The 15000-nt window shown below is 45.9% G+C and overlaps 1 protein-coding gene across 1 annotated transcript in view; it reads left to right on the forward strand.

Moving 5' to 3' along the window:
* mark4b (MAP/microtubule affinity-regulating kinase 4b) overlaps positions 1 to 15000 on the forward strand; it is a gene marked incomplete at both ends in the record, with an annotated part of 89695 nt that overhangs the window by 61994 nt on the left and 12701 nt on the right. Inside the window, 4 exons of the mRNA XM_080532080.1 lie at positions 1290 to 1399; positions 1724 to 1934; positions 3971 to 4194; positions 11433 to 11536. Coding sequence (XP_080388206.1) covers positions 1290 to 1399; positions 1724 to 1934; positions 3971 to 4194; positions 11433 to 11536 — 649 coding nt within the window. The remainder of the gene's footprint in view (positions 1 to 1289; positions 1400 to 1723; positions 1935 to 3970; positions 4195 to 11432; positions 11537 to 15000) is intronic.

Consider the following 15000-nt stretch of genomic DNA (forward strand, 5'->3'; position numbering starts at 1 on the left):
TGAGTTAGACAAAATGTGAAAAAGCCCCTGCTGCTGGGATGACCGAATTGCAGCAATAAATGTTTTTTACATGTTTTTTCTTGCGCAATTTCTCCTAGAAGGCAGGGCGAAAAAAGCCTTAAGCAGGCTGCATGACGGCCAAGCTCCACCTGCTGTGTTGCGTCAACTCGCCATCGGCGTTGCGTCAACTTCCCGTTGTCCAAGCTCCACCTGCTGCGTTGCGTCAACGTTCTACTCTAGCTCCACTGGCTAGCTCGTACTTGGAGCTGTCCGTGGTACCACGTGGTACAATTGGTCTCATTGTGACGTCTGCGTCCATCGTCAAAAATAAAACTTTTTGGAATGTCTACTTTGGACGCAGCCATCGGACGCAACGCTGACGCAACGCAACGCTGACGCAACGCAGCAGGTGGAGCACCTTTCATTGATTACAATGCATTTGATCCCAATTTCGGACCCAACGCACATTAGACGCAACGCTGACGCAACGCTCGATGGCCATGGTGGAGCTTGGCCGTGAGCCTTCTCAATGCAGGAAACCACACAGTCACACGGTCCACCTGTAGAGCGTTACGCCACTAAGCGCCCCTCTCTGTTGCTCTGTTTCTCCGTTTCTCTGTTTCTCTGTTCCTCTCTCTCTCTCTTTCTCTCTCCCTCTCTCTCCCTCCCTCTCTCTCTCTCTCTCTCCCTCTCTCTCTCTCTCTCTCTCTCCCTCCCTCTCTCTTCCTCCCTCTCCCTCCCTCTCTCTCTCTCTCTCTCTCTCTCTCTCTCTAACTGTCTCTCTTTTGTCAGCAACCTGTCACCACCCCTCTATCTCCTAAACACTGTGGTTTAGTGTGCTTTATGTCTCAGTTTGTTTACATTCATTCTCTGCTGTCTGTCTGACTGGTCTGCTGTCTGTCTGACGGGTGTGCTGTCTGTCTGACTGGTGTGCTGTCTGTCTGACTGGTGTGCTGTCTGTCTGACTGGTCTGCTGTCTGTCTGACTGGTGTGCTGTCTGTCTGACTGGTATGCTGTCTGTCTGACTGGTGTGCTGTCTGTCTGACTGGTGTGCTGTCTGTCTGACTGGTGTGCTGTCTGTCTGACTGGTCTGCTGTCTGTCTGACAGGTGTGCTGTCTGTCTGACTGTGTGCTGTCTGTCTGACTGGTGTGCTGTCTGTCTGACTGGTGTGCTGTCTGTCTGACTGGTGTGCTGTCTGTCTGACGGGTGTGCTGTCTGTCTGACTGGTCTGCTGTCTGTCTGACGGGTGTGCTGTCTGTCTGACGGGTGTGCTGTCTGGTTGGTACAGAGGTGATGGTGGGGATGGGCTACTCCCGGGACGAGATCAAAGACGCTCTGAGCACTCAGAAGTACAACGAGGTCACCGCCACCTACCTCCTCCTGGGACGCAAGAATGAGGTACGTACGTGTGTGTGTGTGTGTGTATATCCGTGCGTCTGTGTATGCGTGTGTGTGTGCGTGCATCTGTGTGTATGTGTGTGTTTTTGTCTGTCTTGTGCCTGTGTGTGTGCGTGTGTGTGTGTGTGTGTGCGTGCGTGCGTGCGTCTGCGCGTGCGTGCGTCTGTGTGTGTGTGTGCGTGTGTGTGTGTGTGTGTGTGTGTGTGTGCGTGCGTCTGCGCGTGCGTGCGTCTGCGCGTGCGTGCGTCTGTGTGTGTGTGTGTGTGTGCGTGCTACCGTACATCCTCTGTCCTGACCCCCTGACCTCCTGACCTCCTCCCCCAGACGGAGGGGGGTGAGTCCCGCTCCAGCAGCAGCCTGAGTCTGTCCCGGGTGGTCCGCTCTGGCACCGTCACCAACGGCACCGGCAAACACACGGCCGGCTCCTCCTCCGCCACCTCCTCCTCCTCCGCCACCCCCTCCTCCTCCTCCGCCCACGCCAAGGCCCAGCGCAGCACCTCCACCTACCACCGCCAGAGGAGGCACAGCGACTTCTGTGAGTCTGAGAGGAGGAGGAGTCACGCTCCACAGTCATTTACATTTGACATTTTGGGCATTTAGTAGACGCCTTATTCCAAAGCGACTTACAATCAATACATGAATCAATACAGACTAATATAAGCAAGTGAAAATCATCAGTTCACCAGTTGCAGCAGGAAGAGTAATCTAGCTCAGGCCAGGGGCCATTGGCAGTCTCTGTGATAGAAAGAAAAAACAAAAAGGTTTTTTTAAAGCGGGTGTCTCAGGAGACACAGTGCTGGGGGGGTAGTAGATGTCTCAGGAGGAGCAGTGCTGGGGGGTAGTAGATGTCTCAGGAGACGCAGTGCTGGGGGGTAGTAGATGTCTCAGGAGGAGCAGTTAAGGTGTAGCCTGAAGAGATGGAGGTCTTCAGTCTGTCGACAGTGTGGTTTCTAGTAGAGCAATGCTTCGGTGAGCGTAGAGAGTCACGGTGGACAGTCTGTGGTTGGTAGAGATCAGTGCTTCTGTGAGTAAGTAAGTAAGTAAAGCTTTATTTATATAACACCTTTCATACAAGAAATGCAGCTCAAAGTGCTTTACAACAGGATAAAAACATATACAAGCAATACAATACAATATAAAAGCAGGGGAAGTATATCAAACTGTAAAAAGAAGGTACAAATAAAATACAATAAAAGAAGAGAACCAAATGTAAGAAATAAAACATTAATAACACAGTCTTAATCTGAGTCCCTTGCCTTGAAAATATTGTGTATACTGTGAGTCTGAGAGAGTCACAGTCGACAGTGTGTGGTTCGTAGAGAGCATGCTTCTGAGAGAGTCGACGGTCGACAGTCAGAGAAGCTGCGGTCGTAGGGTAGTACTTCTGTCAGTGTAGAGTAGGCCTGTAACAATTCCGAAATAATAGTCTAATGGCAATCTTGACTGTGCTCCAACACGCTAGCTAGCTAGCTGGCTAATAAGAACATTGCGTTAGCTAGACAGCTGCTCTGGGTCGGTATTCCTCGTACGTTGATAAACTACATCAGCGATTAGTTGAAAAAGCCCTGGTTCCAGCTCATCTCCATTTGTGATTTAAGACTCAACTGATTCCCAATAGTCCAATTCAGGTTTCGTCTCGTCAATGATAACTCAAGTTTGTGCTTGAAAACGCGGGCTTTGGGCGAACTGGAACCGGAAAATGACAGCGCAGCGCTATGCTTACGGAGCTTTATGAAGACGAAAGAATAAGATGCTGCCACAATTAACAAGGCGAGGGAGATGGCTTGGCAAAAAATTGCTGAGAGATTAAATGCGTACGTTATACTAGCCCCTACTTATTGTTTTATTTTCATTTTTTGATAAATGAACATTCACTACTGTGGTGATATCAGCAGCAGGCTATGCAGATCATCAGGTTGAAATCTGTAAAGCGTCCTTGGGTCTAGAAAGGCGCTATATAAATCCAAGATATTATTATTATTATTATTATTATTAGGTTGGCAGAGTGGTATTAACCGCTGCTATCAGATCATAGTGTTCTTTTAAGACGGGGGTTCGAATCCCGCTTCTGACATACACTTGTTACTGCATTTCGTTGTCTGATGCTTGTACTCTGTAATAACAATAAAGTTGAATCTAATCTAAAAATGTATGTTTAAAATTATTGTATAGGCTAATTTACGAGAACTGACGTAACTACAATGGTGTTTGAAGCCTTTCTGACTAGTAAATGATGTTCTTCTAGCATTGTAACTGGACCCTGGATTTGGCATAGATTATTATTTCTTATGATTACTGAAGGACAGATGATTCACTTACTTAGACAGATGAATTTATTGTAAATCGGTTTGAAGGCTTCTGTTAAATGCCCCCCCCAAAAAACTTAAAATTTAAGTCAACCCCTTTCTCTTGAGGCAATAGCTCTGCTATTTCTGATGCAAGCTGATACACCTTCTTCTCTATATATCTATCTATCTATCTATCTATCTAAAAAGGACATAATGTTCCCAAAAAGACACTTGACGGAAGTGTGTGTGTGTGTGTGTGTGTGTGTGTGTGTGTGTGTCCTAGGTGGTCCCCAGCCGGTCCCGGGGGCCGCCCAGCCCAAGCGCAGCCCCACCAGCGGCCAGGAGGGGGAGCAGAAGGAGGGGGGCCGCCTGGCGTCCCGGCGGGTCAGCAGCAGCGTGGTGGGGGGGGGGCGGGGCCTGCCCCCCTCCAGCCCCATGGTCAGCAGCGCCAACAACCCCAACAAGGCTGAGATCCCCGACCGCCGCAAGGACATCACCATCACCACCGTGAGAACCTGCAGTACACACTCTACACACACTGCACACACTACACACACCACACACACCACACACACCACACACACCACACACACTACACACACTACACACAACACACACACCACACACACTACATCACCATCACCACCGTGAGAACCTGCACCACACACACTACACACACTACACACACTGCACACACTACATACACCACACACACTACAAACACTACACACACTACACACACTACACACACTACACACACCACACACACCACACACACCACACACACTACATCACCATCACCACCGTGAGAACCTGCAGTACAGCTAGCACCACACATCACAATAATACAATCATAATACTCCTCTCCACTGGAGTTCCCCAGGGTTCCGTCCTAGGGCCCCTACTCTTCTCCCTCTACACCAAGTCTCTTGGCTCGGTAATCTCTTCACATGGGCTCTCCTACCACAGCTACGCAGACGACACTCAACTCTTCCTGTCCTTCCCCCCGTCTGATGTACACGTGGCAACCCGTATCTCAGCATGTCTCGCTGACATTTCAACTTGGATGGCTGACCACCATCTCAAGCTCAATCTTAACAAGACTGAGCTCCTCTTCATCCCGGGGAAAGCCTGCCCTCTCCAAGACTTCTCCATCACAGTGGAGAACTCTACTGTAACCCCCTCCCTGACAGCCAAGAACCTTGGAGTGATCCTGGATAACCGACTATCCTGTGCGGAGAACATTGCAGCAACGGCTCGCTCCTGCAGATTCCTCCTCTACAACATCAGAAGGATACGACCATTCCTTACCAGAGAGGCAGCGCAACTCTTGATCCAGGCACTGGTCATCTCCCGCCTGGATTACTGCAATGCACTCCTGGCGGGGCTCCCCGCTTCAGCCATTAGACCTCTGCAGCTCATCCAGAATGCTGCTGCCCGGCTGGTATTCAACCTCCCCAAATACTCGCATGTCACCCCTCTCCTTCGCACCCTGCACTGGCTCCCGATAGCAGCTCGCATCAGATTCAAGACCCTGGTGCTTGCATACCAGGCAGCTAAAGGGACAGCCCCTGCCTACCTGAAGGAAATGGTAACCCCCCAAACCCCTGCCCGCTCACTCCGCTCCTCCACCTCGGCTGGCCGACTGGCCCCTCCTCCTCTACACAGCAGTCGGGCTGCCCGATCACGTCTCTTCACAACACTGGCTCCCCCGCTGGTGGAATGAGCTCCCCACGGCTGTCAGAACGGCAGAGTCACTACCCATCTTCCGTCGTAGACTGAAGACCCATCTATTCAGGTTACATCTTAACTGCTCCTCCTGAGACATCTTCCGACCCTCACCTCTACGTCTCCTAAAGACACCCGCTTTCCCCTCTACTGCGTCCCTAGAACTTCTATTGCCCCCCTTGTACTGTTTCTCAGTTTCTCCAGTATAAAAAAATAATAATAAAAAAAAAAAAGTTTTAGTAGAAGGCGATAATAGGGAGAAGGTTTTTCCTTCTATCAGTGGCCCCCGGCCCGAGCTAGAGTACTCTTCCTGCAACGAATGGTGGACTGCTGATTCACATGCTTAGTATTCAAATGTATTGATTGTAAGTCGCTTTGGAATAAGGCGTCTGCTAAATGCCAAAAATGTAAATGTAAATAATAATAACAATAGTATTATTATTAATAATAATAACAATCATAATAATAATACAAATAGCAATAATAATAATAATAATAATAACAACAACAAAAACAATAGGATAGAATTTATGTCATATTGTATCTGGGGGACAGTTATTACTGTAACACCACGGTTAGGACAGACAGGGGACAGTTATTACTGTAACACCCCGGTTAGGACAGACAGGGGACAGTTATTACTGTAACACCCCGGTTAGGACAGACATGGGACAGTTATTACTGTAACACCCCGGTTAGGACAGACAGGGGACAGTTATTACTGTAACACCATGGTTAGGACAGACAGGGGACAGTTATTACTGTAACACCCCCGTTAGGACAGACAGGGGACAGTTATTACTGTAACACCATGGTTAGGACAGACAGGGGACAGTTATTACTGTAACATCATGGTTAGGACAGACAGGGGACAGTTATTACTGTAACACCATGGTTAGGACATACAGGGGACTGTTAATACTGTAACACCATGGTTAGGACAGACAGGGGACAGTTATTACTGTAACACCATGGTTAGGACAGACAGGGGACAGTTAATACTGTAACGCCATGGTTAGGACAGACAGGGGACAGTTATTACTGTAACACCATGGTTAGGACATACAGGGGACAGTTATTACTGTAACACCCCGGTTAGGACAGACAGGGGACAGTTATTACTGTAACACCATGGTTAGGACATACAGGGGACAGTTATTACTGTAACACCCCGGTTAGGACAGACAGGGGACAATTATTACTGTAACACCCCGGTTAGGACAGACAGGGGACAATTATTACTGTAACACCATGGTTAGGACAGACAGGGGACAGTTATTACTGTAACATCATGGTTAGGACAGACAGGGGACAGTTATTACTGTAACACCATGGTTAGGACATACAGGGGACTGTTAATACTGTAACACCATGGTTAGGACAGACAGGGGACAGTTATTACTGTAACACCATGGTTAGGACAGACAGGGGACAGTTAATACTGTAACGCCATGGTTAGGACAGACAGGGGACAGTTATTACTGTAACACCATGGTTAGGACATACAGGGGACAGTTATTACTGTAACACCCCGGTTAGGACAGACAGGGGACAGTTATTACTGTAACACCATGGTTAGGACATACAGGGGACAGTTATTACTGTAACACCCCGGTTAGGACAGACAGGGGACAATTATTACTGTAACACCCCGGTTAGGACAGACAGGGGACAATTATTACTGTAACACCCCGGTTAGGACATACAGGGGACAGTTATCACTGTAACACCACCTATAAAAAGAATAAGAAGCATCACTGTAGCTAACACAGGGAGGGGAGGACGTCCCGTGGTTCGGGCAGCAACAAGGAATCTAGAGATGAACGCGATTAAGAGATTATTATTTTATATTTAGAGACCTTCCCAGTCATCCATGGCTTCGTGTTGGGGTAGACCCGGACCCGTTTGTCCACGGTGACTGAGTTGGTGCAGTTCACTATGTGGTTCAGAACCGACGACGGTGTTTTAAGGAGTTCATAATGGTCAATAAAGACCATTCATTCATTCATTTATGTGTCAGTGTACACAGAGCATATGGGCCATACAGGGAGGTAAACAGGCAATGTACCAGAACCCAGAGCATCAGGATTACCATGGAGATTAGCCGGCGTTTAACCCCTACGGTACATTAACACTACAACCGTGCCTTACTAAAAGAGCCTCCTCGAGTTAGGGTCAAGTCTTTACAATGCTCAAGCTGCTATTTACACACAACGACCACTAGTTGGCCTCTTGTAAATTAGCCAGCTTCCTACACAGAAATACTGCAAAATAGCTTTATACTAGCTTATCCTGATGTGATTTAGAAAATGTAAGGATACTGGGTGGTAGAATGCACATATCTAGGAAGGGTCCTGAAATGTTATCGAGTGCAAAGATAGAACACTCTTTATTTTTACTCACTTGGCTGATTAAGTGTTAAAGGGGAAGTTCATGTGTCCATGTTCATGTGTATTTCTAGTCAATCCAAGATGGATACCGTCTCTAACGGTCACCGTGTCGCGTGCAGCTGCGTCATAGCATCATAGAGCTTCCTCATACCGTGTTAAAATACACTCACCGAGCCCTTTATTAGGAACACCTGTACACCTTCTCATTCATTCAGGTGGTGTAATGGTGTGGGGAATGTTTTCTTGGCACACTTTGGGCCCGTTAATACCACTCAATCATCGCTTGAATGTCACAGCCTATTTGAGTATTGTTGCTGACCATGTGCATCCCTTCATGGCCACAATGTACCCATCTTCTAATGGCTACTTCCAGCATGATAACGTACCATGTCACAAAGCAAAAGTCATCTCAGACTGGTTTCATGAACATGACAATGAGTTTAGTGTTCTTCAGTGGCCTTCCCAGACACCAGATCTGAATCCAATAGAACACCTTTGGGATGTGGTAGAACAGGAGATTCACAGCTTGAAAGTGCACCTGAAAAAAAAAAAGTGCAAAGGGAGGCCCTACCCAGTATTAGTATAGTGTTCCTAATAAAGGGAGGCCCTACCCAGTATTAGTATAGTGTTCCTAATAAAGGGAAGCCCTACCCAGTATTAGTATAGTGTTTCTAATAAAGGGATGCCCTACCCAGTATTAGTATAGTGTTCCTAATAAAGGGAAGCCCTACCCAGTATTAGTATAGTGTTCCTAATAAAGGGAGGCCCTACCCAGTATTAGTACTGTATAGTGTTCCTAATAAAGGGAAGCCCTACCCAGTAGTAGTATAGTGTTCCTAATAAAGGGAGGCCCTACCCAGTATTAGTATAGTGTTCCTAATAAAGGGAGACCCTACCCAGTATTATTATAGTGTTCCTAATAAAGGGAGGCCCTACCCAGTATTAGTATAGTGTTCCTAATAAAGGGAGATCCTACCCAGTATTAGTATAGTGTTCCTAATAAAGGGAGGCCCTACCCAGTATTAGTATAGTGTTCCTAATAAAGGGAGGTCCTACCCAGTATTAGTATACAGTAGTGTTGGCTTTGTAAATAATTCATCAAAATTAATCGCATTTTAATCGCATATCAATATTTGACACAAGAAGCAACAGTCTTCAATTAAAATGGATTTGGTATACGAGTGAAACAATGAATAGACATATACATACGTTTAACCAACAGATCACACAATGTACCTGACCTAATGTTACACTAACCCTCCCCACCCTCCTCTACCCACCCAAATATCCTTGGTCTAAATCAGTGGTTCTCAACCTTTTTTGGGCCAACCTTTTCCATTATCCAGGTCTCTTACCGCCCCCCATCAAAAAAAGTAGGCTTATTTTCTTCCCTGAATATTAATGTTGACTAATATTCTGTTATATAATTTAAAAAGCATGTCACTGAATGCCAAATAATGGATTTGATTTAACTGGGCAGTTGGAATATCATTATCATTAGTTTACCAGAGAGCAGAAAAGCCATGTGAATGTGAATAAAAATGCTGTTTCTGAGTGTGAAACAAACTCAGACCAGATCAGAGAATACAAACAGACTGCTACGGAACAGCAGCAATTTCACACATGTCCGGTGCATAACAAACAGTAGGCTACAAAACTGTACATTACAACTAACATTGTTAGTTTTTTAAGTGTGCTGGTGTTGCATTTCACCAAATTGTTTTATGATGCTAATATTTATTCATTTTTTATTGGACTTTGGGGGGGGGGTGGTGTCACAATATGGCGGCAAATTAATTGGTATTATTTTCATAAACTGACCACTTAGTTCGAATTTCTCATATCAAAACATAACAAAACTTAACAAAGTTCCAAAGTTCAGAGCTCTGCGCTCTGGGAGCTCTCAGAGATGGGTGCTCTGACTGAAAACACGGTTTTGCCCGAGCGAACTGACCGTTCGTGCATTTACGAACGTACCCGTAATAACACTGCTGACAGCTGATCAATCGCAAGCAGAGTAGTGGTTTCCTATAGCAACAAAAGACGCTGACAGCTGTTCGGAGTGCTTATGTGTTTGTTTCCAGGACATCACAAGAGGATCAATATATCACAAAAAAGCGATCGTATATTTTAGTTTGTAAACATTTATGTAATATACTGTGATGAACCTGCGAGGGGAGGGAACATTCGTAGCTGATTTCTCTAGGTTCGATTATTGGTAAGCGACAGAGAACTTTCCAGACAGGTTTATTACAATACGATCGCTTTTTTGAGATAGGTTGTTCCTGCTGTGATGTTCTGGTATGGTATTAGCACTCATTTTAACTAAATTAAATAAGCTGTATTGAAAGGAAGCAAACGAAGCGAACGCGTAAGCGCAGAGGGTAGTGTGTATACGCGGGGAATGAGTATTTGGCACGACAGGCTTACGTCACTGGCGGGGACATGGACTGAGTACATGTGCTACATGTGTCTGCGTCACAGACCCCGGCCAAGTTCAGAGCGCTCAGAGATGGGTGCTCTGACTGAAAAGACGGTTTGTCCGAGCGAACTGACCGTTCGTGCATTTACGAACGTACAAGTAATAACACTGCTGACAGCTGTTTTTCCATGAGAAAAATACTTTATGCGTGAACACCAAGAACACCTCAACGCCCCCCTTTAAAAAATATTTGTTCCAGCGCCCCCCGATGTTGTCTGAACGCCCCCGTTGAGAAACAATGGTCTAAATAATAAACAGACCAACAGTTCTGAAAAAAGAAAAAAAAGTCAGAAGTGCCATCTAAAATGGTAACAATAAAAAACAGTACCCTTCACAGTAACAACAAACCCATTGGTCTCAGGATACCTCTAAGGTCATGTTCTCACATGAAAGTCTGAATCGAGACCCGGAGCAAGTGGATGAGTTCGCAACATTGTTGCATAAATTATTTCTCTGATTTCCGTTCTCACAGCCCTTCATGTAAACGAATCAACATACGTCATCGAAGCAACAGATGTGGTAGTTGAAAAAAATGTTACATTGAAAAATGTAAAATTGCCCGTTCGTCCCGCTCTTATACAGATCAACACACATGCGCTGTTGTTTTCCTATGGACTGCCTCGAGCAGCGTTCTCACCAAAAGCGAAGCGAAGCAAAGTGATGGCGCGAAACCACCCTTTTCAAGCGGAGCATCCGTTGGTTCTTTGCTCCGGGAGCGACTTCCAATGCGCGTTCTCACAGCTCCAAACGACGCAGAGCAATTATTTTTTATCTTAACTCCGATTCTAAGTGAAGCAAATGTTCTAGTGAGAACACACCCTAAGCCTGCTAATTCTTCTGCTGCTTCTCTTTCAGCCAGCTGCTGAGACAAACTGGCCTGTTTACTTGTTCAGAGCTCAAGGCTGCCCTCTTCTTTTGAACTATGTTGTCTGCAAGGGAGAAAAGTCTCTCACAAGGGACAGAAGTGGCAGGGCTAGCCAAATACAAAAGAAAAATTATTGAAATATTTTTTTTCTGTAGTGAATTAACAGAAATGAAGGCGTTAAAGTCCCAGCCCTAGTTCCTAATAAAGGGTCCAGGGAGGGTCTCGGGCAGAGAGCAGGGTCTAAGGTCTAAGGTCTACGGTCTCTCTCCTTGCTCTGCAGAACAACATCCCAGCCAGCGCCATGACCCGGCGGAACACGTACGTGTGTACGGACCGCACCAGCGCCGACAGACACACCCTCCTGCAGAACGGGAAAGAGAACAGGTGAGAAGCACACACACAGGGGCTGGTACTGGGGGGGTGGAGGGGTGGAGGGGTGGGGCAGGGGCTGGTACTGGGCCAAATGGACTCAACCCCCCCGGCCGTGTCGATGCGATGACACTCCACAGGCTGACGGGAAAAAAACAAATAGACACACACACACACACACACACATGCAGGCTCACATGGATAACACACACACACACACACACACACACACAGACACACATGCAGGGTCACATGGATAACACACACACACACACACACACATATGCAGGGTCACATGGATAACACACACACACACACACACACACACGTGCACATATGTGCACACACATATGCAGGCTCACATGGATAACACACACACACAGACACACATGCAGGGTCACATGGATAACACACACACACTGCTTACATGCACTTAATAAAATGTTTGCCATTTAGCAGACGCCTTTATCCAAAGCGACTTACAACAAATAAATTAATTAATTAATTTGTCTAAGTAAGTGAATCATCTGTCCATCAAGAAAAGTAATCTCTGCTTGGGCCAGGGGCCATTGGCAGTCATAACACTAGAAGAAGGAAGAATTATTATAATTATAATAAAACATGTTTAATATACAGTAGAGAAGCTGTACATGGGGGTAGAGGTGATGGAGAGGTCTGTACAGGAGAGTAGAGGGGATGAGGAGGTCTGTACATGGGGGGGGGGGGGGGGGTAGAGGGGATGAAGAGGTCTGTACAGGGGGGTAGAGAGGATGAGGAGGTCTGTACAGGGGGGTAGAGGGGATGAGGAGGTCTGTACAGGGGGGTAGAGGGGATGAGGAGGTCTGTACAGGGGGGTAGAGGAGATGAAGAGGTCTGTACAGGGGGGTAGAGGGGATGAGGAGGTCTGTACAGGGGGGTAGAGGGGATGAGGAGGTCTGTACAGGGGGGTAGAGGGGATGAGGAGGTCTGTACAGGGGGGTAGAGGGGATGAGGAGGTCTGTACAGGCGGGTAGAGGGGATGAGGAGGTCTCTACAGGGGGGTAGAGGGGATGAGGAGGTCTGTACAGCGGGGTAGAGGGGATGAGGAGGTCTGTACAGGGGGGTAGTGGAGGTGGAGAGGTTTCAGGAGGGACCTATAAGGTACACTCATACATCCATACAATAACATGCTATATACGGAAGCAAATGCTCAGAATACTGTACATGTCCAGTCCAGTGCACACACGCGCTCACACACACACACACACACACACACACACACACACACACACACAGTTCAGGGTAAATCATTGTGCTCAAACAGCTGCAGATCAACCAAAAGGATCTAATAATATTATTATGTCTGTGCCCTACTTGTGTGTGTGTGTGTGTGTGTGTGTTAAGGCTGCCACGATTAGTCGACTAGTCACGACGACGTCGACTACCAAAATCGTCGCCGACATATTTGCTAATCGCCGTAGTCGCATGTTTTTTTGGAGCTGAAATAAGGTTTTTTTTTTTTTTTTTTTGCCTAGCACCCCTCCCAAATTTCGTTGTTTGGTACCTGTACTATATCAATGACAATAAAGACCATTCATTTCATTCGATAAGCATTCGTTTTTCTTCCCTGAAGCTGCCACTGGCTAGCGTCTTCCAGTGTCTTTGATGTACATGCGCAGTGTCGGTCATCCGGGGCACACGTGACTTCCCCGGAAAAACAAACAGAGAAATGTCTTCCTGTCCTCGTACCTCTAAAGTGTGGGAGCATTTCAACCACAACGTTGAAAAAAAGAATGTAAAATGTAAAATTTGCAAAGCTGAACTCGCTTATCATGGCAGCACGTCTATGATGCGCGAGCATCTAAAAAGGAAGCACGTTGTGGCAGATGACGAGGAAGACGATGGCTCGTCTCGGTAAGCTAGTTAGCTTGTTATTGGCTAACGATATCGTTACGTTAAAAGCCTTCTTACATTATTTTACGTTGTCATCAAAGCGATACTTATCAAATAGCTAAAAATGTTGTCTTAACGTTACAGTGCTAAGAAGGCGCGTTCTACTATGAGATGAGTGAAGCAAAGCAAAACTTTTGTACTCTGTACAAGTATTTATTTTTGTTTTTGTATTCTTTTGGTTGCCTAGTGCCTAGCCTACCTCATTTTACTCAGCAGTTTGCACCCTCTACTACTCTTTACATTACATTACATGCAAGTGATGCCAGAAATAAATCTGCAAAGTTCATTAAAATATCTATTTTTGAGTGAACAATCATTTTAATTGTCTTTATTTTTAGTTAGCACATGCCTACAACAACAACTAATAACTTCAAGCTAAATTTAGAAGCTGATTTAGAAGATGATAGCTAAATAAGAGCGATTGAGTAATTGTGCAATAAGCTGTAATTTATGATCCGATTAGTCGACTAATCGTTAAAATAATCGGTGACTAGTCGACTATGAAAATAATCGTTTGTGGCAGCCCTAGTGTGTGTTTGTGACTATTAGAGCTTTGGTTTCTGGAGCATTAGCCAAAGCGGCCTCAGGCCAGCAGAGAGAGAGAACCAGCCAGCCAGTTAGAGAAGCAGTCATCCAATTAGAGAACCAGCCAGCCAGTTAGAGAACCAGCCAGTCAGTTAGAGCAGAGGTTCCCAAACTTTTTTTAACCAAGGCACCCTTGAAGCTTTCCCCCTTCTCCAAGGCACCCCAACTCTACGAAGATTTTAAAAATTCCTCGGAGCTTAAACTAAAAACAATACACGATGAATTGGTTTGAAAATGTGTGTTTATATATAATACATAAGTATTGCCCCAATGAATTTTAACAAGATAATAAAAGTCATAAATGAACTGTAATGGATGGGCAAGAATGCATAGGTCAGTCAAACTATCGCTAAATAAAATAAAATTGTGGCCCTCAAGGATTGTACAATATGGGAGGAGACTCAGAGGGAATTCTTCACACAAATAAAATGTCAAAGGCCTGTATAATCAATCAATGGAACAATGCTTTTTTGGGGGGGCTTAATAATGCCTTAAAATGTAATTCTCATTTCAATGCTCATTCTGAGATTATTATGTCACATCTGAACCAAACAGGTAACTCACAACTATAATAATTTAACAATAATAATCATGACAGAATTGTAAAAATTGAGAGAAATACAAAACAAAGAAATATGTTGTGCGCATTAGTGGGACACATGCAGAGTGTCTTCATGCGGGGAGAGATAGTGGACAGCGCGACACGCAGGTCCTGTTCCACTGACAGACGCGTGCGTGTCTTGTTCTTGACGTATGCTAGAGAAGAAAAAGCCAGCTCGCACAAGTAGGAGGTTGGGAAGGGTAAAAGCACCTTGATGGCGCTCTCTGAGAGAGATGGATATTCATGTCCCACAAGCAGTCAAAACCTATCCAAACCTAGCTCACCATGTTTGAGCTTCAGTGTGCGGTCCATAATGAGCTCTGCCAGTTCATCTTGAGCTTTGCTGCTCAAACTAGCGGCT

Source organism: Nansenia antarctica (assembly GCF_963989245.1).
Source record: "Nansenia antarctica genome assembly, chromosome: 5".
In the NCBI taxonomy this organism is placed as follows: domain Eukaryota; kingdom Metazoa; phylum Chordata; class Actinopteri; order Argentiniformes; family Microstomatidae; genus Nansenia; species Nansenia antarctica.